Source organism: Vidua chalybeata, chromosome 31 (genome assembly GCF_026979565.1).
Source record: "Vidua chalybeata isolate OUT-0048 chromosome 31, bVidCha1 merged haplotype, whole genome shotgun sequence".
Lineage (NCBI taxonomy): Eukaryota > Metazoa > Chordata > Aves > Passeriformes > Viduidae > Vidua > Vidua chalybeata.
The window spans coordinates 1,345,310-1,369,752 of NC_071560.1; the positions used below are offsets into that span (position 1 = coordinate 1,345,310).

General features: G+C 53.5%; 1 protein-coding gene and 1 pseudogene across 1 annotated transcript; both read left to right on the forward strand.

Annotated features, from left to right (window-relative positions):
• Positions 1 to 7,862: 7,862 nt before the first annotated feature.
• On the forward strand, positions 7,863 to 19,858 carry LOC128801734 (zinc finger protein 271-like; annotated as a pseudogene).
• Positions 19,859 to 21,380: 1,522 nt separating this feature from the next.
• On the forward strand, positions 21,381 to 23,886 carry LOC128801798 (class II histocompatibility antigen, B-L beta chain-like). Its single transcript, XM_053967936.1, has 4 exons — positions 21,381 to 21,474; positions 21,782 to 22,051; positions 22,646 to 22,921; positions 23,518 to 23,886. Exons 1-4 carry the CDS (start codon positions 21,390 to 21,392, stop codon positions 23,730 to 23,732), a joined length of 846 nt encoding a protein of 281 aa, XP_053823911.1. The 5' UTR covers positions 21,381 to 21,389; the 3' UTR covers positions 23,733 to 23,886.
• The last annotated feature ends 557 nt before the right edge of the window (positions 23,887 to 24,443 follow it).

Here is a 24,443-nt window from a genome sequence, read left to right on the forward strand (position 1 = left end):
CAAGGAATTCAGTGGAAAAGAAAATGTATGGTGCAATTGGAGTCTTAGCTTCAGTGTGTGGTGTTGCTGTCCTGGAGGGCAGGAGAGCTCTGCAGGGGGATCTGAACAGTCTGGAGAGGTGGGCCAAGGCCAAGTGGAGGAGGTTCCCCAGGGCCCAGTGTCAGATCCTGTGCTGGGGTCACAACAGCCCCTGCAGAGCCCAGGGCATGGGGCAGAGGGGCTGGAAAGGGCCCTGGGGGTGCTGGGCGAGAGCAGCGGAGCAGGATCCAGCAGGGCACAACTCCCTGAAAGGGGCCTGGAGCAAGGGGGGAATCGGTCTCTTCCTCCACAGAACAAGCAATGGGATGAGAGGAAATGGCCACAAGTTGCACCAGAGAAAGTTTAGATTTCTTCTCTGAAAGGGTGGTCAAGCACTGGAAGAGGCTGGCAGGGCAGAGAGTGAGTCACATCCCTGAAGGCATTTCAAGTACCTGTAGATGTGGTACTTGGGGACATGGTTGTGGTGGCCTTGGCAGTGCTGGGTTGACAGTTGAACTTGATGAGCTCACAGCTCTTTTCCAACCTGGACAATTCTGTTCTTCTTAGAAAACTTTGTTTCTCTTGTGAGGTCCCATTTTTCTCTATCAGCTCAAGCTCAGTGTGGAGCTCAGTGTGGGAGAGACTTTCCTGCAAGAGAGGACTTTGGGCTGGAAATGAACTGCCCTCAATGTGGAAAGCATTCACCAGTATGAAACATGTTTGTATTCCTGCAAGAAGGGAAAAAACAAGGGACAGTTTCTGTTTCCAGGATAGCTTTGATTTGGTCCTATCCATAATGGAAAAGACAGCTGTCCTTTCAAAGGAAAGCACTTTGGAATGACACAGGCTTGCTGGACATACAGTCTCAATCCTTCTGTTGACAAACCACACAATTTGATTAGGGGAAGGGGGAAATTTCCTATTTATTTTCTTTACCTAGAAGTATTTCAGCATCCCTGCTTTAAAAAAAAACCCAAACTCCACTAGCACAACTTTTCAGAAGACAACAGCTATGAAAAACAGAGAAATCAAAAGGTAGATTTTCAATCAATACAGAATATTGTTGGCTTTGACTTTTTAAAGACAACCGTTGTCCCAAGAGGCCTCACTTTTTATTTTATTCAATACTACCTTTCTTTGCGTCAGCAAATCAAGAGTTTTTTCTTTTCAAAACAGTTCCTGAGAGGCAGACAAGATTAATCAGAAATCGTCTCTGCTAGTGGCTGTTCTCAGCACGAGCTGTTCTTGCCCAGCTGAGGCTGTGACGGGCAGGGAAATGTCCCTCCAGTGTCCCTGTGGCTCTGTGCCTGGCACAATCTCTGGTACTAAATTCTCACACCCCAGACACTGAAAGACTGGAGCTCTATTTACATCCTCCCAACCTGGAGAGTAAATGGAGAAAAGACATCAATATTTTAAAAATCCCAACAATACACACCCAAAAAATCCAGTCCTGAGGGTGCCAAGCCTTGTCCATTATTTACAGGCTCATAGAGTACATGAGGACAATATTTAATCAATGGAGAAGTGTCTGCATGTGCAGAGGGGAGAGCAAGGAGTCAGTGGATCCAAGTTTTCTCCAGAGAAGAAGCCAATGGAGGCTGTGGGAAGGAAAGGGTTAAACACTGGGGGATGGTGAGGAGGGGCTGCATTCCCTCAAGGGACCTGGCAACCGGGAATGCCAAGGGCTGGACAATGCCAGTGGGGGAAACTCCCACAGTTCTGCCTATTGCTCTGTATCCTCCTCTGTTCTGGGAAGCAGAATCTCTCCCTCATCCCACCAGTCCCAATCCCCCTTCCACCCCTTCTGTGAGTTTTGGGGATTCTGTGGTATCCTGTATTTTGGGGTGGGATTGAGGATTTTGAGGTGGGATCAAGCAATTTTGAGCCTATGCCAACTCTCCAGCAAGGGACCCCAGGAGCACCAGGGGGCTCCAGCCAAACCCTCTCTCCCCCAGCAAGGGACTCACACAACCCCTCATCCTGCTCCCAGAATCCCTGGGGATCCCCCATCCATCTCTGCATTCCCCCATTTCAAGTTCTCCAGTGTTGCTTTTCGTTCTTTTCTTCTCTCTCCAACTTCCTTGTTTTCGCCCGGCGACTATTTCCCGGGGCGCTGGCCAGGCGCTTCCGGGAGCAGCCGGAGAGAGAAAGGCAACAAACACCTTTGTGGGTTCGTTTGATACGGACAGAGCTGTTTAGAGAGCGCAATCAAGACCGGGATAAAGAGACTCAAGAGATTGGACACTTGTTGTGCAACCCAAAGTAGGTTGTATTTGCCCGATCGCCGCACGTACAAATGACCCTCATCTGGGGTCCGGACAAAGGTTTTATAGGGGAAAATAAGAGATAAGGTGAAACCAATAGAACAATGCCCAGTGTGAATACATTATAGGTAAAATCCAATGGGAATAACTCCAGGGGGAAGGATGAATACACGTAAAAATACAGAATAGAAACTCCAGCTTTAGGTTTAGGAAATAGAAACTCCCATCTCAAATTCACAAAGCCCTTTTGCTCCGTTTGCGTAGCTGCACACTGCAACACTCCAGACCAAAGGATTGGAAGCCCCCACCCAGGGTGACCACAACACCCAAATTTTTATCTCCACCCATCACTTTGTGATAAGTTAGAGAAGACTCTTTGTTCATCAAGACAGAAAGGAGAAGCCTTGTGTAGATAATAGAAAATCAAAGGAGAAGCCTTGTGTAAGATAACAGAAAACCAAAGGAGAAGCCTTGTGTAGATAACAGAAAACCGCCAGACAGAAACTAGCTAGTATGTTGATTACTTAAGCTAGTTGTGTAATTAGAACTTAGGCACATATAACATATAACCTTATATGGAAAAGACCATTACAGGGCCGTGGACTTTCACCGAGGAAGAAGAGAGGAGCCTTCCTCAAACGACCACCAGAGAGTGGAAGAAGACCCCCTAGCAACAGAGGGCGCAAGCGCAGAGTACACCCAGAGATACCACAGACGTGGAAGAAAGAGAGTATAAAAAGACTGCGGGAAGGGGGAAACAGTGTGAGTCGTTTGCGGAGCAGGGACTCCCCGGCTGCACCCAGCGCTGTTTGCTTGCCATCGCTTGCTGTAGTCAATAAATTTCTGATTGACTCTTGAAAGGCTGAACAAATTATTCGCCTCAATTTATAACAACTTTTCCCTCCTTTCCCCTTCCCGCTTCGCCCACAGCAGGTGGGAGCAGCCAAGAGCCCAGCGCTGCCCCAGCCTGACCGGCCTCGGCTCCATCCCTGCTTCTCCCGGGGATGCGACGGGTTTGGGTGGAGGGGGGCCAAAGGTGAGCGCTGGTCGTCGGGGGGAGGAGGAGCCAGGATGGAGGAGGAGGGATAAAGGAAGAGCGGATGGAAGTAGGAGAACGAGGAAGTGGAGGAGGAGCGGCAGGGATAGAGGAGGAGGAGGAGGAGGAGGAGGAGGAGGAGGAGGAGGAGGAGGAGGAGGAGGAGGAGGAGGAGGAGAGGAGGAGGAGGAAGAGGAGGAGGAGGAGGAAGAGGAGGAGGAGGAGGAAGGAGGAGGAGGAAGAGGAAGAGGAAGAGGAAGAGGAAGAGGAAGAGGAAGAGGAAGAGGAAGAGGAAGAGGAAGAGGAAGAGGAAGAGGAAGAGGAGGCACCACATGCATCCATTGCTCTCTGTATCTGCAGCCTCCCTGCCCCGGGAGCATTTCCCCCACCCCACATCCCGCAGGTGACTGGGGAGGGGGAGCTCACCCCGAATATCTTGGGTGGTCCCTGGGAGGGTTTTCTACGGGGGTTCCCACTGGCGGCTCCTGGCAGAGCCCTGGCCGTGGGCAGGGGGATGCGGGGTCTCCCCCCGCCTGTGGGTTCGTCTCCCTGGGTCAGGCTTGGGATCCACGTGGCGATCGCCAGGAGCCGGCGGGGTCTGAGGGGGACACCAGTTTTGTGGAACCCTTGGCAGAGCTGGGTATGGGGGAAGCATGGGAGCCACGGAGTGTGGAGAGTGGAAAGGGGTGATCCCGGAGATGAGGAACCCCCGGCAGCCTGAAGAGAGGGGGAGGATGGAGAGTGGGGGAACCAGGGACCCTTTGGACCCTGAAATGGGGAGCCTGGAAAGGGGGGACCTCTGGGATTCCCGGGACCCCCAACAACCCAAAGAATGCGGGAACCCTGGATACGGGGACCCCAAAACATGCAGGACCCCCAGAAGCCGAGAGACAAGGAATGACTCGGAGCCCAACGTGGAAAAAACTGAGAGGGGGAACTCCTGAAAAGGTTTGGTTTTTTTTTTTTCTTTTTTTTGCTGAATCTTGGAGCTTTTGGCTTGAATGTGGATCTCTTGGACTGAATCTTTATTTTTTGGGGCAAGGGAGAGGTGAATCTTGTTCTTTCTGAAATTTGTTGAGCTAAATGTTGGTGGTTTGGTTTTTGCAGGGAGACAAATCTTAATATTTTGGAGGAGTCTTTGCCTCAGTATTGAAGTTTTGGGTGTTTTAGGGCTGTGTCTTGGTATTTGAGGGGTATTTTTTGCCTGAATCTTAATATCTTGGAGGTTTTCATGGACACAAGATACCTGATGGCTTCTGGAGAAGGAGTTGGGCAGAAGGAACCCCCAACCCAACATGCTTACCCCTTGTTTTCTCCCCAAACCAGGATTTGTCAATCCCAAGCCTTGGCTAAATGGAGGAGGAGGCTTCCAGGAAGAGGAAGAACCTTGTAGAAGAGGCCATTTTGAGTGGCTCCAGGGCTCAGGAATCCAATAGGGAGGAGGGAAAGCACCCAAGATCCTGCATGAGGAGGGGCTGCAAACCCAGCCCAGGGAGCTGTGGGGAGGAAAGATCCTCCCTGTGCCGGGAAGGTGGCTGGAGATCCAGCCGGAGCTCAGAGCTGGTGGAGAAGCCTCATGGCGGGGAGAATTCCAGAAGTGCTTGGAAGCTGAAGCTTCCACCTGAGGGAACGCCAGAGGATTCACACCGAGGAGAGACCATTCGAGTGTGGGGAATGTGGAAAGGGTTTTGGGTGGAGCCCAGACCTCATCAATCACTGCAAGAGCCACACTGGGTAGAAGCCCTGTGAGTGTGGGGAGTGTGGGAAGAGGTTCAGGAAGATCTCTATCCTGATAGGCCACCATGGGATCCACACAGGGGCAAAGCCCTATGAGTGCTTGGAATGTGGGAAGAGCTTCAGTCGCAACTCCCACCTGATCCAGCACCAGAACATCCACACAGGACAATGCCCCTACGAGTGTGGGGAGTGTGCAAAGGGCTGTAGCCAGAGCTCCCACCTGAGGGCACACCAGCACATCCACACGGGGGGAGGTGCCCTGCGAGTGTCCTGAGTGCGGAAGAGCTTCTCACAGATCTCAACCTTGACCTGACACCCATGGAAGTACCTGTTAAGGGAAGCCCTGCGAGTGCCCCAAGTGCGGGAAGAGCTTCAGTGCACTGCTCCAGCTCCATTTCCCATGGGAAGATCAGCACCGGATGATCCCCAGTGACCCCCGTTGGGCAGAGCCCTGGTAATCCATGGTCCTGGTGATCCATGCTGGGAAGAGACCTGGCTGGGGGTGCTCCACATCTTCGTGCCTCCCTGTGAACACCTTGATGAATGTAGGGGCAGGAACATCCATTGGGACACAGATCGATGGTTGGAACTGCAGACTGATGACCTTTGGAGATTCACGGGGATGCAGAGATCCACCTCCAGCCCTGGGAGGAGCCTATGCCGGGGCACAGGGATGCCTGAGAGGAAGCTGTGACTCCATGGAAGACTCGTGGACAGAGGGGCCCCTGCTGGAGACATCTGTCCTTGAAGGACTGACTCTGTGACAGTGTGACCCAGGATGCAGGAGTTGGAGGGGGGCTGGTGCCTGTGGGATGGACTCAGGTTGGAGAAGTTCCTGGGCAACTTTCCCATGGGAGGGACCCCAGAGTGCAGCAGGGGAATGATTGCTGTCCCTGAGCAGAGATTCATATCTCCTGTTTTGCTCATGGTGTTTGATGAGGGAACTCTCCCGGTCCTTAGCTCATGAACCCCTGGTTAAATTTTGTCTTCTCTGTCTGGCTGTGGAGGGCAGTGAGAAAGTGGCTTTGGTGGGTGCCTGGCATCGGGCCAGCATCACCCCACTACAATGGGACATGCCTCGTGTGGCCCTGTGCTATGGTGATACTGTTGCTGTTGCTTTTGGCTTCTTTATGATTTTATCTTTTGCATTAAATGTTTGTGAAGTGCCCCCGGTGTCCCTCGTGTTCCCTTGGCGCCGGCAGCCCCGTCCCTTCCCCTGCTCGCCCTGCCACGTTCCATCCTGGCTGGAGGAGCCTTGGAGCTGCCGTGGGGGCCGTGGGGCTGCCCCGGGGGCTGCCCCCCGAGCCGGGGCCCCTTCCCAGAGCTCCCAGTGTGCCCATGGAGCCTGGAGCAGCCAGCGAGGGCTTCAGCTGGGGCGGCAGAGAGGCGCTGCTGGGGGGTGCCACCACAGTTCGGTTTGGTTGGTTCTTCCCAGCCCGGGGAAAAAAACATTTTTGTCGTTTTCTGCCAGAAATCTCTCCACTCCCGCACTCAGCCGAAGGCGTTTGGGCCGGTTTTCCCTTTTTAGGGGAAATCAAAGCGATGCACTGATGCTCCTAATTAGGGGGTAGGAGAAGTGAGGCTCGTGGGCTTGCCGCAGAGGCGGAGGCAGCGAAGGTGCAGGGCCGGGAAAGCCGTGTGTCACGATCCGCTTATTGCGGGGTGTGGTGATGGTTCTTTTCACCGATCCCAAAAGTGCAAAAAAGGCAAACAACAAGGGACTATCAGTTAATCACAACAAATGCACCTTTATTAGGGGCCAAAACAGTAAATGCGATAGTGGGGATCGGAAAGGAGATAAAAGGATAGAGAGAGAGAAGAGGGATATGGGAATAGCTACCAACACAGGCGAGATCCTCAGTGGTCCGGACGATGGGGATCCGTTTGTCGTGTCGGGGAAGTCTTCGAAGTTCTGGTCAACTCGGGGGTCCAGTTATAGTCCACAGAGGAAAGAGGGGGGAACAAGTGTAACAATGAAAGTCCATTGTAATCGCCACGCGGGAACAGGTGAGTCCATAGAAACCACCAAAGCAAGACGAACACAATGAAGAATAAGTCCATTAAAATTACTGAAGGGAAACAGGTCATGTCATTAGTGGTCAGACCACCAATTTCCCCTCCTCCCTGTAGTAGGGGTCTCAGTCTCAGTCCTTGGGAGGAGGGTTCTCATTCTTTGTTTGTCACAGTGGTAATGAGGCAGATGAGGGGTCTTCAATGAAGGACCCCGGGAGTCACCCCAAAAGTTCATTCGGCTTAAGAACGGAGATTAGAAGCAGGCCGCGCATCAGGCTGTCCCGTGCTGGGTCCATGTCAGGTCTTTGCCAAGTCCTTGCCAAGTCCTTGCCAAGTTCTTGCCAGGCCTTGTTCGGAACAGCTAGCATGACGGTTCAGTGGTTCCACCTGCGCTGTGTCCTGTTCTAAGCCGGAACTGCAGTGGAGGAAGGGATTCTTTCTCGTGGCAATCGGAAGGCAAAATGGAAAATGTGGGGCTTCAGACGGACTCTTACACCGTGTCGGGAGGTGCGGAGAAGTTTGTTTGTGTTTCCGCTGGATGCCGGCCCGGGCCCGGGCCCGTTCCAGGGCTGTTCCTCAGCTGCGGCTTTGCCCTCGCACAGCCCGGGGGGCCCTGAGAGCGCGGGGCGAGGCGGTGCCGTGTGCAGAGCCCGCCCCTCGCTGCGATTGGCCGGCTGTGCCGTCAGTCGTGGTTGTGGCGCGCTGATTGGTGAGAGCGGGGCGAAGCACGGCCCCGCTGGCGGCCTGAGGGCGGCCCTGGCTGGGCAGCGGCGACATTGGCGGAGCGTCTGTGCGGGCCCGGGAGCGGCGGCAGCGGCCGGAGGCCGGGGAGGCGGCATTGGCGGAGCTGGGAGGCGGCCCCGGCGCAGGTGGGAGCCGCGCTGGGTTCTGCGGGGGCTCGGGGCTCGCTGCGGGCGGAGGGGGCGGCAGGGGGCTGCGGCGGCTTGCTTGTGCCGTGTCCGGCCCGTGGTGGCCCTGGGCCGAGGGCGCTGCGGGAGCGGCTGCCCGCGCTCTCCTTCCCGCCGCTGCCTGGGCAGGAGCCGCTGCCGGAGCAGCGCTGCCTCGTCCCGCTTGCTGTGGGTGGGACAGAGGTGGCTGTCCCGTCGCCGGGAGCGTGCGGGGAAATTCAGGTCGCCGGAGGTTTCTGTGCCCAGAGGAGACCGAGGAGTCCTGTAAAAGTGACTTTATTGCTGAGCAGAGGGAGAGACCGTGGGGCATTTGCCATGCGGTCTCTCCCATTGTTGTAGTACGCAGCCTCCTTTTTATGCTCATTTTCCCGGCCGCATCTCCCTCTGCCTTTGCTCACTTGGCTGAGGGACTTGGAAGGTTCAGATTTCCCGATGCGCCTGCTGCATGTCCTCGTTAATGTGCACCCCTCCTTGTGTATAATATCCGATATTCGTGGCTCTGTTAAGTCTTTGTTCTTCTGGAAGTTCAGGAATTTAGCGGGACTTTGAGCAGCTGTCCGTGTCAGTTAGTAACATTTCCTGAAATTGGTTGTTTCCCCCCTTACTTCCCTGTTTACAAGTCCTTGGCCCCATCTCCAAGCAGATTCACTCATTGACTCTGTTTTTTCTTCCTGGGTCCTCTTTGGTTTTGGGATTATTCTCGGTGACCTCATTACCTGTCCTTTTGTAGCCGTTTCTGATCAGGAGGCCTGGATGCCACCTGCATCCCCTCGCTCATCTGCTGAATGAGCTGTGCTCCCAAGGAGTATGGTAAAAAGATGAGAGTTGCTGCAGCAGGTAAGGGGAGAAACAGCATTCGTTTAACCCATGGTCTGCCAGGGAGCCACAAAACCGTGTCCCATTCCCATCCTTTCCAAGTTTGGACCAATACATGAGCTACTTTCTTATTTCCTTTTTTATCTGTTTCACCACTTTTCCTTTGTCATCTCTTTGCAAGCAACAGTTTGAGTCATTTAATTTTCTACAAATTCCTCCTTTTTCTGCTAGATGATAATCTGATCCCATCCTCTGGTGAAATGTTGTGTACCTCATTTCAGTGGATTGGTCGGCAGGAAGGTCAGGAGCTGGAGGTGTCTGCTTGGTTCTTATTTCAAGGACAGCTTGTAATCGAATGATGCCATTGACATGATAAATGGTTTCTCTGTCTCCTGATATGAATTGGTTTGGGTTCCCAGGGGCTGGTCCGTGGTGTTGTAGGATTTGTTCTGGTGGCCGTTCATCTTTTCCCCATTTTTGGGCACTGTCTCCAACCAGGGCTGCAACAATTGACCAATTTTCTCTCATTAAATCATCACATACTTGGATTCCAACTGATTTCTCTGAACTTTTGGTAGCAAAAAACTCCAGTGCTGTAATACATCCTATATAACATAGACAGTGACAGCACAAGTTGGAGTGGGCAGAGGGACGATTCCCCCCTTATTTTAGTGATGTTCTCAATACATTATTTGCTGTTTCCCTTTGCACTTTAACCCATTTCTGTTGCAGAGTCAGAGATCCTCACCATGGGCTCTGCCTTCAGCTGTGCAGATTGCATCTGTGCAAGCAGGCAGAGCTTGGGGTGAGGGGCAGAGGGAATCAGCCCAATTCCTGCCCCAGGCAAGACACCAAGGTATATTGTCCACTCTTTGCCCCAGCAGTGTTAATTAGCATTTCTAAAGCTTCTCTCCTGGCTGCCTGGAAGGAATCTTCTCTTCCAGGGAAGCCATTCTGTTACTCACATGTGGCCTACCAAAAAAAAACAAGGTGTTTTTTTTAAACAGCATTCTATTAACTGTTTATGCATTAAAGGGTCACCTTTAAAGCTCTTCTAGTTTTGCAATTGCAACCAATAGGTAAACATCACCAAACCCATACCAAAATTTTTCCATCACTAACAGCCACTTAAACACATGCACAAAAACAATCCAAAGACATAAAGATTTTTTTCAACTTCTTCTGCTAAGAATAAGAATTTAATCTCACATCCCTGGTCTAAGTCTAAGTGAGAATATAAAAGTAGGATTATTAAGAAAAAACATTCTCATGGCGGACTCTAATCCCAGGCAGCGCAGTGTGTGAGTGTAACTGAGACCCAGAGTGGAATTGTGCCGTTGTCTTCCCCAGCAGCTGCGGCAGTGCAGCCACAGAAAGCGCTGAAGCTGCAGCAGTGGCAGCAAGGATTGGCCCCGGTGTCTGGAGATGCCAAAGGAGGATTGCCAGGCGGAGGATTTGAGCAGAGGATGTGTGGGCAGGCCCAGGGGCTTGCCCCGCTATGGAGCCCTGGCTGCTGCTGCGCTGCCTTCAGTGCAGGCTCAGTAGGGGCCTCCCATCCTCCTGCTGCAGGCGGGAAGTGCAAATCTCCGGGGCTTCAGAGCCCTGGAGCTGAGGCTGAGGGGTCCCCCGTGTTCAGCTGTGCTGGTGGCTGTTTCTGGCCTCAGGGCCACTTGGCATGGGCCATGCCACTTGGCCACCAGTGGTGCTGCTTTGCAGTCCTTAGGCAGGGCCCGATGTCCTGCTTGGATGTTGGGAACAGCAAAGTGCCAAGGTGGATGTGTCTCATAAACCTCTCCCAGTCTGGCTCTGGAGCTCTGTCACTTGAATGCAGTCCTGGATTTCTTCCCAGCCCTTCTCCAGGCTGTTCAAACAGGAGGCTGGGTTAAATCCTTCCCCTGCCCTCAGTTCAGAATCCTCCTGTGCCACTGAACAAGTTTCATAGTGTAATAACCGAGCACTGCTCATCCATTTAGAGGCTCTTCTGGTTGCCAAAGCTTTAACTTGATGCCAGACTTGAACAGTAAGAGATGCTCCTGCTGTCAGTTTTCAGGCCTCAGTTCCCGTGAAAGCTGTGGGTGTACAATTCTGCAGACAACGAGGCCACTCTGGCCACTGGGTTAAACATTTTAGCAGAAGAATTCCTTTGGCATGGCCCTGTTTAATCTCCACATACAATTCAAATTCTTTTTTCCTGTCTAGAAGGGCCAGGGCAGCAGCCTCAGTTAATCTTCATTTTAACACTTGAAAATTCTGTTTTCCTCCTCGTGTCCATCCATCCAGTTTCTTGACTGGCAGGTTAGGAGTGTTGTAGGAAGACATCCCTGGCTCCAAAAGCCCTGCCTTTAGCAGGGACTCAATACCAGGCTGTGAGCCCTTCCTTCCCTCCCTTGGAATAGCGTGTTGCTTTTAGACACCACTTGTCCTGGTTGCTTCAAAGTACTTTGAAGAGGCTCCATATCAATTTTTCCCTCTTTGCTTGGGGCTGCCCACACTTCTGGGTTCACTTCAGCACAGGCCTTGCCATTTATCTGACTCAAAGGTACAGCATTAGCCTCTGTTTTAGCTTTTAGAATATAAATCTCTATTTCCACATTAGCCATGGAATCCTTTCCCAGGTAAATGATAATCACAATTAGGAGGAAGTAGAAATTCATGCATTTCAAATCTATCTCCCACATCTACTAATAGTGGTTGAAGAATACACATCTGCTCATTTTTCCCACTTATCCCATGAATGATCAAACAACTTCTTGACAATTTTCCCCCCTTACAACTGAGATTCAAAGTAGATCAAGAGGTCCCTGTGTCCATCAGGAGAGGCCTCCTCTCGATTCAGACCCACCCTGAATGTTCTCCAGGGCTCCATTGTGGTGGGTCCTTGGTGTGATGGGAGCTGTGACACCCCTGACAATCCATGTCCATGCAGGGGTGGACTTGCTCCTCCTGAGAGTGCTGCTGTCTCTGCTTCCAGTGTCCTTGTGCCCTGCAGCTGGAGCCCTGACTCCTTGCCAGGGGCTGTTTGGGTGGGCTGTCCCCTGCCCAGGAGGGCAAAGTCTCTGCCAGGTGCTTGTGGCCGACCCCGTCCCCTGGGTGCTGGGGCCCCCTTGGGCCCTGGGGTTGATCCCTGAGGGGCTGTAGGAACTGTGCCATGGCCTTTGCCTTCAGCTTGGCCTTTGGCTCATCCCTTCTTGCATTCAGCTGCTGTGCCTTTGTGCCCAAGTGCTCCAGGGCCTTCTTCTGCCACTCCTGCAGCCCCGCTCACTTCCTGTGGGTGCTCATCCTCTGACATGTTGAGCTTTCTGCAAAATCATTCGTTTTACAGTCACTAAATTAAAATCCATAAAGAAAATCCTGATCCTTGCATGTACACTCTGCATTTCCCAGATGTTCCTTTGTTTTCCTCCTTGTGCTCAGGGTCCCCTCCAGAGCCCGTATGGCAGAGCCGGTCCCTGTCCTACGGCGTTGTTCCCCCTGGGGTATCCACATCCTTAATTAGCTTTGGGAGACTGTGCAAACTTCCTGAACTTTCTCTCCTTTTTTTTTACACATTATATTAATGGCTCTATTAAATCTTTGTTTTTCTTCTTGAAGTTCAGGGATGTAGCTGGACTTTAGCTGAGCCACATGTCTATGTGAATTAATAACTTTTTTCTGAAACTGATGATTTCTATTGTCAGTTCCTCATCTACAAGTTCCTGGCCCTTTCTCCAAGCCGATTCATACCATCTGTTTGTAAAGACTTATTCATTTATTCCTTTCAACATGATGGGAAAGGGGGAGAGGAGTCATAAAAGGACATTTAGGACACCTAGAGTGAGTGCAGGAAGGGGGTGGATCACCCCCAAACTCAGCTAGGCAGAGCTGGGATTAGGACAGATGATGGAAAGGGATAGGAGAGGGGGATTAGGGGAGGGGGCACAGCAGGAGATTGCAGGGGGTCTCTTTATGTCCCCATCACATCATCCCTGGAGCGATTCTCCAGGACTCTAGGAGGGGATGGATCTGCACTGGGGGGGGTCCCCGACCCTCTTGTCCATCCCTGGGGGATTTTTGGGGGGTGTTCCCCCCATCCACCAGCTGGTGCTGTGGCAGATGTTGGGCAGAGGGGAGGATGAAAGAGAGGTCTGGGGTTGGCAGGGAGGAGGCATGGGAGGAAGAGAAGGGAGACAGGAGAAGTACGAGGTTCCATCCTGCAGGTGGCCAGGGAGGGGAAGGTCACCCCAGATATATCAGAGAGTCCTCAAGGGAGTTTTTTTAATGGAGACTGTTTGGAGTTTGCTGATTGCTGACTCAAGACCCAAATAACTTTGTGGGTCACTGTGAGGGCTTGGTTTTTGGGGAGAATTTTGGATCTTGCAGGACCCCAAAGCTGAGTTGCAGTTCCCCCTTTGGGGGATATTTGGGATCCAGGTACTGGTAAGGGGAGGACATGGGTCTTTATGATGCTCCAGGAGAGCGGTGGAGGGAAACCCCAAGACCCTTGGGGTGGGGTGGGAAGAGAGGAGAACTCACTCAGAGCTGGAGGACCCCTGGCAACCTGAAGGGCAGAGCAGAAGGGCCTGGAGTGGGGGGACCCTTGGGATCTGTGAAACCCTGAAGCAGAGAGTCAGGGGAAAAGGGATCACTGTACCCTCAAAACCCCTGGATCATCCCTAAGCAAGACCCTTGAACGGGCCATGCTAGAAGCCATAGGACCCCCATCAGCCTAGGGAAGGGAAACCCTCAGAACCCAAAAATGGAGAGACAAGAGAGAACCCTCCTACAAGAGGTTTTTTGTGGGCTGAATCTTGGTGCTTTGGAGATTTTTATGGACACAAAACATCTGGTGACTTCCTGAGATGGATTTGTTCAGGAGGAACCCCACCCCAAGGCACTCACCTCCTTGTTTTTTGCCCCACACCAGGATTTGCCATTCTCAAGCCTTGGCCAGATGGAGGAAGAGGAAAAGCCCTGGAGATCCCCTGCAAGCAGCAGCTGCATATCCAGCCCAGAGAGCTGCAAGGAAGAAACACCTTCCCCGTGCTGGGAAGGCCAGAGATCCAGACAGAGTTCGGAGCTGGTGGAGAAGCCTGAAGCTTGGGAGAAGCTCCACAAGTGCTTGGAATGTGGGAAGGGCTTCAGCCAGAGCTCCGACCTGATCCAGCACCAGATATTCCACACTGGGGAACGGCCCTATGAGTGTGGGGAGTGTGGGAAGAGCTTAAGCCGGAGCTCCTAGCTGATCCATCACCAGATGATCCACATTGGGGAACGTCCGTATAAGTGTGGGGAATGTGAGAAGAGCTTCAGCCGGAGCTCTGACCTGATCCAGCACCAGAGGATCCACACTGGGGAACGACCCTATGAGTGTGGGCAATGTAGGAAGAGCTTTAGCCGGAGCTCCCACCTGCACAGCCACCAGAAGATCCACTCTGGAGAACGGCCCTACAAATGCTTGGAATGTGGGAAGAATTTCAGCTGGAGCTCCAATCTCACTAAGCACTGCCAGATCCACACTAGGGAATTGCACTACATGTGCTTAGAATGTGGAAAGAGCTTCATCCAGAACTCCAACCTCATCAAGCACCAGAAGATCCACACTGGCGAATTGCCCTTCAAGTGCTTGGAATGTGGGAAAAGCTTCATCCGGAACTCTGATCTCATCAAGCACCGCAAGATCCACACTGGGGAATCACCCTACAAGTGCTTGGAATGTGGTAAGTGCTTCATCCGGAGCTCCACCCTCATGAAGCACTGTAAGATCCACACCAGGAAATGGGAACAGCCCTATGAGTGCTTGGAATGTGGGAAGAATTTCTTATGGAGCTCCCAGCTCATCATCCACCAGCGCATCCACACTGGGGAGAGGCCCTATGAGTGTCCCCGGTGTGGGAAGAGGTTTCGGAGCAGCGCCCATCTCCTCAAACATCAGCCAATACACACAGAGGAGAGGCCCTTCCGCTGTCATGACTGTGGGAAGCGCTTCAAGCACAGCTCCACCCTCTCCAGCCACCAGCGCATCCACACCGGGGAGAGGCCCTACGAGTGTCCCCAGTGTGGGAAGAGGTTTCGGACCAGCTCACAGCTTTTCCTACATCAGCCAGTACACACAGGGGAGAGGCCCTTCTGCTGCCCTGACTGTGGGAAGGGCTTCAAGCAAAACTCATACCTCGTCATCCACCGGCGCATCCATACCGGGGAGAGGCCCTACGAGTGTGGAGAGTGTAGGAAGAGGTTTTATACCAGCTCCCATCTCCTTCTACATCAGCCAATACACACAGGGGAGAGGCCCTTCTGCTGTCCTGACTGCGGGAAGGGCTTCAAGCAAAGCTCCCATCTCGTCACCCACCGTCGTATCCGCACCGGGGAGAGGCCCTACGAGTGTGGAGAGTGTGGGAAGAGCTTCTCTAGGAGCTCTCACTTGACCCAACATCAACGGAGCCACCAGTAGGGGATGCCCTGCGAGTGCCCTGAGAGAGGGAAGAGCTTCATGCCCTGCTCCAGCTCCATTCCCCATGGGAGAATCCTTTTTGGATGATCCCCGGTGACCCCTGATGGGCAGAGACTTGGTGATTTATGGTCCTGGTTAGCAGTGCCGGAGAGACACCTGGCTGGTGGGTTCTACATCTTCTTGGCTCCCCACAGGTACCTGGATGAACATGGGCAGGAAAATCCATTGGATTGAAGATTGACTTCAGCAGCTCATTGGGGAGAGCAGACTGACTTTCAGCCCCATAAAATCTCACCTTTGGTTTTCAATTATCTCACCTTTGGTTTTCAATTATTTCTTCTAGTGGCATCAGGGAATACTGGTAGGTCTTGGACATCTTTTCTAACCTAAATGATTCCGTGATTCTAATTCTCTCTGGCCCACAGGCATTGTCTTGGGGATGTTTTTTTATCCCATATAATTTTTGGGGTTTTTTTGTTTCTGTGGTGGTTGCTGGTCCCCCCTTACCTCCCCTGGTTCTGGAAGTATTGGGATGGGTGAGAGCCAGCCCAGGATTTCCTGTCAGAGTGGGCAATCTGCTCAATGGTTATGCTGCGCAATGCATCTGACCAGAGATACTGTTGCCTTGTGGGTTTTGCCTGTTTCTTTTTGTTCTCTTCCTTTGGCACTGTGGCTGCGCTTACTGGCTTCCTTCTTTGGTTCTCTGCTGCTTGGGAGCCCAAAGGCAGTGCATGCCATGTCAGGACCTGGCACACGGAGTCCCCTGGTCCCCTGCCAGGGTCCGTCCCCTCTGTGCAGCCTGACCCAGGGAGCAGCCATCTCAGATGAGCTACCCAGGGGAGCAATTCCCCGCTCAGCCCCACTCTTCTCTGCCCTGCTTCAGGGCTTCTTGGTACACTGTAACCCAACATCCAGACACCCCACGGCTTTGGGCATGGCCGCAGAGTTTCTGCTGTCTTTTTTTCCCCACTCCCAGGTGTGCTGGCATCTGCCCTTCCAGCTGTTCTTCCAAGGTTCCTGCTACAGCCCATTTTGCCACCTGGAGGGGCACTGGGATCAGCTGCCCAGTGATGTAAAGGAAGCCCTTTTTCCATCTCTCCTGCCAGCATGCCCACCATTGCTACGTGCAGAGAGGCACCAAAACTCTTGCTGCAGCGCCCCCTGCAGCTGCGGGGGAATCATCGCACCTGCCCTGCCCAGCGGGAGCCACCAGCGCCCCTGCGGGCTGTAACCGGAACTGCACCGAAGGGGGAGGTGCCTGCGGCTGAGAGAAGGCTGGGACTGGGTTTGGGGTTTTGTTTGTTGTTGCTGCCGTTGTTGTTGTTTGTTTGCCTTGTTATACACATACATACTGGTAGAGAACAGTTATTTATTTTTTCATATCTTTGCCTGAAAGCCTCTTAATTTCAAATTTATAATAATTCAGAGGGGAGGTGGTCATATTTTCCATTCCAAGAGTGGTTCCCGCCTTCCTTTATAGGCACTTGTCTTTCAAACCAAGACAGATGTTGATGCCCTATGTGGGCCCTGAGGGCATTGAGAGGAAAGAGTGAAAAAGGAGTAACAGTTCCTGGGTAACCTACTTTTTTGTGTGCTGGATATAGAAACCTTGTTAGACTGCAGCCCAGGCTGTTCGGGGCAGGAGGAATTGGCTGGCTGGATGTGCCGAGGCCTTGTGGGCAGTGGCTCCGTGTCCCGCAGGAGGCTGGGGCCGAGGGGTGTCCCTCAGGGCTGTGCCTGGGCACCGGGGCTCGTCACTGCCTCGGACAGTGGCACCCAGGGACACCAAGCGCAGCCTCGGCACCTTTGCAGGGCACAGGGAGCTGAGCGGGCAGGGCCACCACGGAAACACCGAGTGCCTGCCTGGGGCAGAGCCGGGCGAAAGCCAGGCTGGAAAGCCAGGAGAGGCTGCTCAGAGCTGGCCTTGGGACTTGGGCACCTGGGAGACAGAGCCTGGCTGACATTGAGCTAAACACCTGAGAAATGACAGCATGTTTTTCTAGACAACTTCATTATTCTTAATTATTCATTATTTTCTTAATGTGGGTTTTTATGAGGGAACATTTTTAATATTCATTTTACATTTTTTACCTTTTAAAAGGCAAATCGCTTTTTGTTATGTGTGAGGAGGGATGGGCTGGGAAATATTGTGGGCATTTTCTATTCAATATATATTCAGATCTGATATGTGACAAGTCCAGATTCTGACTCCATCAGCAGTGTTTGGTGCCAGACTGCTCTGCTTTTCACAGTGAGATCTCCGTTCTTTCAAATCCAGCAGTCAAAACCCTTGAAACACAGAAAAGCTGGGAATCAGGTTAAAGCATCTGGAGGGTTTGCTCCATCTGTGCATTCCACATCTCCCCTAGTCAGAGTTCAGCCTCTTCACTCCTGTCCTAGCTGCGCATTGCTGTATCCAGAGTTCAGTATATGCTTTTATAGAGAGATAGATACCTGTGATTATTGTATATACAATTGTCTTGGAATGAATTATTGTGATGGTACATTCCATGGTCCTCTGCTTTGTGCCCAAAGAATGATTATTGTATTTTTAAGCCCTGGGAGCCTGGGACCGGGTAGGGAGAGGCTCCTTTTTTGCTGCTGTCTTGGTTTACAAGACAGGTGTCTGCTAGGGAAGGCAGAAAAAGCTTCTCTTGGAATGGAGAACGTAAATCCTCTCCCTCTGAATTATTATAATTTTGAAAATAAGGGGCTCTCAGGCAAAGATATGGGAATAGGAAGAACAGTTCTTTACTAGTGTGTATAATAAAGCAAACAAACAACAACAACTACGGCACTAACAGCAAACAGAACGGGAACCCAGTCCCAGCCTTTTGCCTGCGGCACTTTCCCCTTTGGTGCAGTTCCGGGCACAGCCTGCAGGGGCGCTGCTGGCTCCCAGCGGGCAGGGCAGGTGCGGTGAACCCCACGCGGCTGCAGGGGGCGCTCTGTCGCGGGCTCAGGGAGCACACGGCCATGGTGGCTTTGACCGAAGGCAGAAGGGATTGAGGAGAGGCTTTGCTTCACAAAGCCCTGGGGCAGCCAAACCCTGTGCCCCTAGCAAGACTCTCGGGAAACAGCAGGCTGGAACGGCAGAGATGAGCAAAAAATCCCAGAGTGGTGGGCGAGATGTATAAGAAACTCTACGGCAATAGCTGGAACCTGTGGGATGTCCTGGCAGGGCAGGGAGATGCGGGGCCCAGCAGCAGAAGAAAGGTTCCCAGCTGGGTTATGGTGGTGGCTGTTATAAATAAATTTGTTTTAACAGGTGGAATTATAAATTGTTAGTGATGTAATGTTGTTATGAATTGTTAATAAATGTAATGAATTGTTATGCCTAATTAATGCAATAAGTTATGAAGTTAAATGTACTGTAGTATGAGCGTGTGCCCACTAGAGGAGGGTGGTAAAAATTTTCCAGAAGGTTACCTTATGGCCTGATGCTAGCAGCCCGGACTGTAATTGGACAACGAGCCAGCCAGTGAAATCGAAGCATCCCAGAATGATTGGTCGGGAATGCGCCGCCAACTGGGACCAACCAGGGACCGGAAAAAGGGCCAATCACCAAGGGGATGAAGAGTGCACCAATCCGGCAGCTTTAAGAGCCTTTAAAAACCCCCAGGTGCCGAGCACCCAGGTCTTTCCATGGAACTGGTATCCTAGGAAACACTCTGTGTAGTGCATAGTTCCATGTAACTCTGACTTGCTGCTGAGGTCCTGGGCTTATCCTGGGGCCTCGTCTTCAGTTGTTTTTGTTTTTAATAAACAGGCCCAAGCCTTTTAAACTATCTCGGCTCCAATTTGCCTGCTTTTAACAGTGGCAGCGAATTCCATTCTCCAAGCAGCAGGTCTGACTGTCCTTCTCCGAAGCCCAGCAGATAGAGCGTCCCCAACTGCACAGTCCTCGTCTTTTTTCCTGCCTCTATTCTTGTTGTACCTCTGTCCTGTCCTGCCCACCCCCCATGAGAAACTCCCGAAAAAAGTAGAGGAGTTCCTCCTCCCTACTATCTTAAGCACACAGCCATTAGTGCTTCTTGGAAACTCAATGGGAAAAAATTCCACAAGTAACAAGGAAAGAAAATTAAAAAACTCAACCCCCAATAACTGCACTGGCGTCTAGCTGATTGGGTTTTCCTCGGCTCTCTCTGTGCACCATGGTTCTCTGTTTGGCTGAAAAGCTTTTTTGGGCCAGCTGTTAAAAATAGGTTAGAAATGGTTGTAAAATAGTTGATAATTGTTAAGCATGCACTGTTAGTTTGGTTATGGTTAAACGGGTAGTTATAAGAAATACAGTATGCTATGTACCATAATACACCTAAGGAAAGTGCACCACCCCCCAAGCGAAACGAGCCAGCCTGGACAGAACTGTAATGGGCCAATCAAGCGCCTTAAACCTTCATGCAAATGAAGGATCCAAAAAGAAACCAATCCAAAGGGACAAAAAACAGGATAAAAAGGGGCATCTGACCCACTGAACCCATGCCGCTCCACCTGGAATGTCGGGGACATTGCTGCTCAAGAAGAGCCAGTGCCGGCACTGCAGCCTCCTTGATGGGAATGCTCCTGCTTGGCCCGTGGCCCCCCTTGCTTTAGGCCTTTCTTTTTGTTATAATAAATGCTGAAATAACTTTTAGTACCGGGAGTGTGGTTCTGTTTATAACACCAGGCAAACAAAGGATTCTTTCCCTTTCCTTGGTTCGGAGAGGCTGCAGTGGCGAGCCTTGGAGTGCCTGGAGGCGAACTGAGCAGCTGCTTTGTCGGAGCCCGGGGGCTCTGCGTGGGCAGGAGCAGAGCGGCACCACTGCAGCCCAAAGTCGCTGCGAGCCGGGCCGAGCCGGGAGAGAAAACACCCCGAGGCTTCAGCCCTGCTGTTTCATGTGCTGGGACCGTGCCTGCGGAGCCCAGCTGGGGAGTTCAACACTGGGTGAGCCCCGGGCTTCCATCTCCTTCAGGATAGCCCCTGGTTGGTTTTTCCCCTGGGGGAGAAGCCGGTGCTGTCGTGTGCTGCCTGTTGTGAGTGGGGATTTCTCTGGCATTTTGGGTCTTTTGTCTCACGGCGTGCGTGGGGGATAAGGTCTGACAATTTAATATCTAGCATTTATTTACCTTTTTTTTTTTTTTTCCCCTTGCCCTGTGGTCATTCTGTTTGTTAATAAACTGTTGGAGTTTTTTTTCACTTTCATCTATTTAAATTTTCATTTCCTGTTGGTGGAAAGAGATTGTTGGAACCCTGTAGAGGGGACAACACTCACTCCAGAGTGTCCTCTTTTAAATCATCTCTCAAACTGAGACAGCCTAGAAGTGCTTGGAATGTGGCATGAGCTCCAACCAGAGCTCCTACCTGATCCGGCACCAGGAGATCCAAACTAAGGAACATCCCTGCTGGTGCTTGGAATGTGGGAAGAGCTTCATATGGAAGTCTGACCTGGTCACCCATCATAGGATCCACCTCAGGGAACAGCCCTGCAAGTTCTTGAAATGTGGGCAGAGCTTCAGCTAGAACTCCCACCGCATTAAGAACCACAAGATCCAAACCAGCACATGGCCCTGCGAGTGTGGGGAGTGTGGGGAGTGTGGGAAGAACTTCAGCTGGAGCTCCAAGCTCGTCACCTGCCAGTGCATCCACACTTGCGAGAGGCCCTACGAATGTCCCGAGTGCGGGAAGAGCTTTGTGCGCTGCTCCAGCTCCATCCCCCATGGGAGGATCCGGGCTGGATGATCCCCAGTGACCCCCGTTGGGCAGAGCCCTGGTGATCCGTGGTCCTGGTGATCCCCGTTGGGTGGGGGGAAAGTGTTGGAGAGATTTCTTTCCCTTCTTGTGCTGCTGTGATTTGATTGGTAATAAATTCACTCCCTGTACCCATGGGTCTGTTGCGCCTGTGCCGGTGCTCGGGGCGGGATCTCTCCCGTTTCTTCTTCCTCCTCCCGGGCCTCTCCTCAGCCACTCAGAGAGGTACAAACAATATTGATCCAATCAGAGTGCGCGGCGCTGCTGCCGCCCCAGTTGCCAGGCGGTCCCGCAGCGCCCAGAGCTCCTCACCTGGACTCCACCCGCGCCCCGCCCTTGCCCCCATAGGGGAGGGGAATTTGGAGAGGGGGGAGGTGTCAGACCGCGAGGGGAATTTGGAGAGGGGGGAGGTGTCAGACCCTGCCCGGCACTGGTCATGGGGCGAGTGGCGGCAGCTGGGGCCCTGCTGGTGGCACTGTTGGTGCTGGGAGCCTCCTCAGGTGCAGACGCGGAGCTCTCGGGTGAGCAGGAGGGGCGGGAAGGGAAGTGTTGGGAGGGTGGGAACGGTGGGGCGTGGAGGGACAAGGGGGAGGTGGGACCCTCAAATTGATGTGGGGGGGTGGTGCTGGTGACTGAGGAGTTATGGGAAAGAGGGAGAAAAATACGGAGAAGGGTGGAAAAGAGGAAGAAAGAGCCTACGAGGGGTGGCACGTGGGACACAATGGGTACAGAGTGGGGGTCCAGGGTGGGCCTCTGAGCTCTTGGTTTGCTGTGGGGTGCTGGGGGCTGCTGGGGGGGCACCCTCTGACTTGTGTCCTGCACACACAGGAGTGTTCCAGGAGATGGTTAAGTCCGAGTGTCACTTCATTAACGGCACCCAGCGGGTGAGGTTCGTGAAGAGGTTCATCTACAACCGGGAGCAGTACGTGCACTTCGACAGCGACGTGGGGCACTTTGTAGGGGACACCCCGTATGGGGAGAAGGTTGCCAGGTACTGGAACAGCAACCCGGAATGGATGGAGCACAGACGGGCTGCGGTGGACAGGCACTGCCGGCACAACTACGAGTTGTCCACTTCGTTCCTCGTGGAGCGCAGAGGTGAGCGTGGGGCAGAGCGTGTCCCCTTGGGCCCTGCCCTGGCAATGACCCTGGACCTCCTCAAAACCTCCCTGGGAATAACCCCAGACATGTCAGCCCTTCCTGTGCCCATCCCCGTGGCCTCTTGCCCACCCCGCAGTGTTCCGGAGCTCTCCCTATCTCTCCCAATCCATCCCAGTCTCTCCTAGTGCCCCCCGCGTGTCCATCTCGACGTTGCGTAGGGCTGAAGCCCCTCAGCCAATCAGAGTGCGTTTCTTTGATGACTCATCAGTTGCCAGGCAGATCCGCAGCGCCGAGTGCCCCGCGCTGGACTCTGCCTCCCAGTGCCGCACTTCATTCCCAGTTCCTCCCAGTGCCACTGAAATCCCTCCCAATGCCAGGAACTTCCTTCCCAGTCCCTCTCCGTTCATTCCCATTCCATTCACAGTCCTTCTAAGTCCACTCCCAGACTTCCATCCTCTCTCCCAGTGCCCTCCCAGCATTCTTCATCCCCCTCCCAGTCCCTCCCCAGTCCCTCTCAATGTTACCCGAGCCCCCCGCCCCGTGTCTCCCATTTTACCTGCATCTTATCCCAGTGTCCCTGGTCTCTCCCAGTGCCCCCCAGTGTGTCCATCTCGCTGGTGCCCTCAAGCTCCCAGCCCGGCCCTGGCCACCTGCTCTGCTCTGTGATGGATTTCTACCCTGCTCACATCCAAGTGAGGTGGTTCCAGGGCCAGCAGGAGCTCTCTGTAGTGGCCACCGATGTGGTCCCCAATGGGGACTGGACCCACCAGCTCCTGGTGCTGCTGGAAACCACCCCCCGGCGTGGGCTCACCTACACCTGCCAGGTGGAGCACATCAGCCTGGAGCACCCCCTGAGCCGGCACTGGGGTACGGCCTGGCCCCCACAGCACTGGGGAACGGGAATGGGACTGGGGGGACTGAGAGGGGAGTTGGTAGTAGCTGGGAGTAACTGGGGGGAAGTTTGAGGGAGGCAGGGGTTAACTGGGAGAAGGGTTTGGATGGCCTGGGAGGACAGAGCAGAGGTTTGGAGGATACTGGGAAGAGTGTGATGAAGTTAGCGGTTTCCTGGTGGCTGATGGCACTCCTGGTGGTGCTGGATGTAACTGGAAGGGAGTCAGATGGAGCCGGAGGGGCTGGAAGCAGGTTGGGGATGTAAAAGCGGGACTGGGATGGGAGTTGTGTGTACTTCAGTCTGCTGGCAATGATGTTGGTGAGTCCTGGTGGGACTGGGAAGGGACTGGGAAAGGTTTGAGGGATCACTGGGAGATGGATGTCAACTGGGAGGGGGTTTAGGGTCCTGGAGGGATGGGGAGGCGACTTGGGTGGTATTAGGGTGGTTGGATGGGAATAGGAAAGAGGTCTCATGGGGACTTGGGTGAGCTGGAGGGGTGTGAGGGTGCTTGGAGGGGCTTGGGGTGTCTGTGAGGGATTTTGGGGAGTCCTGACCCCTGCGGACCCCCCAGAGATGCCACTGGACACCACCCGCAGCAAGATGCTGACAGGGATTGGGGGCTTCGTGTTGGGCTTTGTCATCCTGGTGCTGGGGCTCGGCTTCTACCTGCGCAAGAAGGTCAGGGGGGTCCTGGGGATCATGTCCCCTGTCCCCAGGAGCGTGTGTGCTCCCCCTGGGGCCCCTAGCCCGCTGTCACCCCCTTTTCTCTGCCCACACAGCTCCTGAGCCACCGGCAGCCGCAGCCACTCCCTGTGGTCTCGGGCCCGGCCGGGACCCCCCGCTCCATCCCCGTGCTGATTTTGGGGGGGTCGTGTGTCCCCCCAGCCCTGCTGTCACTCTGCCCTGCCCGCCTGCTTTCAGTGTTCCCAATAAAGTTTCCCAGTTCACGCCGATCCCATTTACTAGGGAGCTGTGTGGAGACATTCTGGGGGAACCCGCAGGGATACTGTGATGGGAAGGGGCAGAATCGGCCCCAGGGTGGATCAGGAATGGGGAACCCTGTGGGTCCCCTGTGTGTCACTCCACTCTGGGTGCTGGGAGCCCACCCTGGCTGTGGGTGCGGAACTCATGGGTGAGAGGGAGAGCAGCACAGCGGAGATGGGAAAGGTGATTGAGAGGGGGGTAAGGGGAGGGGGGACAGTGGCAAAGGGGTTCCCCTGGGAGTCCCTTTGTGTCCCCATCACTGTATCTCTTGAGCTGTTCCCTGGGGTTCTGGGGGGGGGGGATGGGGGGTGTAGGCAGAACCTTACTGGGGGGTCCCCAACCCCCCCGTCCCTCCCTGGGGGGCTCACAGTAGGGGTGACCCCACCCAGCAACCAGTGCTGTGGTGGTCGTGGGGCAGAGGGGGGTGGGAATGGGGTATCCAGGGTGGTCCCTTGAGCCCCCAGCCTACTGTGGGGTGCTGGTGTCTGTTGGGGGGTGAGGTGAGGCAGCCCC

Coding starts and splice junctions, on each gene's coding strand:
- LOC128801798 (XM_053967936.1), top strand. CDS start 21,390: ATGGGGCGAGTGGCGGCAGCTGGGGCCCTGCTGGTGGCACTGTTGGTG. Junction 21,475..21,781: donor TGCAGACGCGGAGCTCTCGG/GTGAGCAGGAGG, acceptor CTGCACACACAG/GAGTGTTCCAGGAGATGGTT. Junction 22,922..23,517: donor CCCCCTGAGCCGGCACTGGG/GTACGGCCTGGC, acceptor CGGACCCCCCAG/AGATGCCACTGGACACCACC.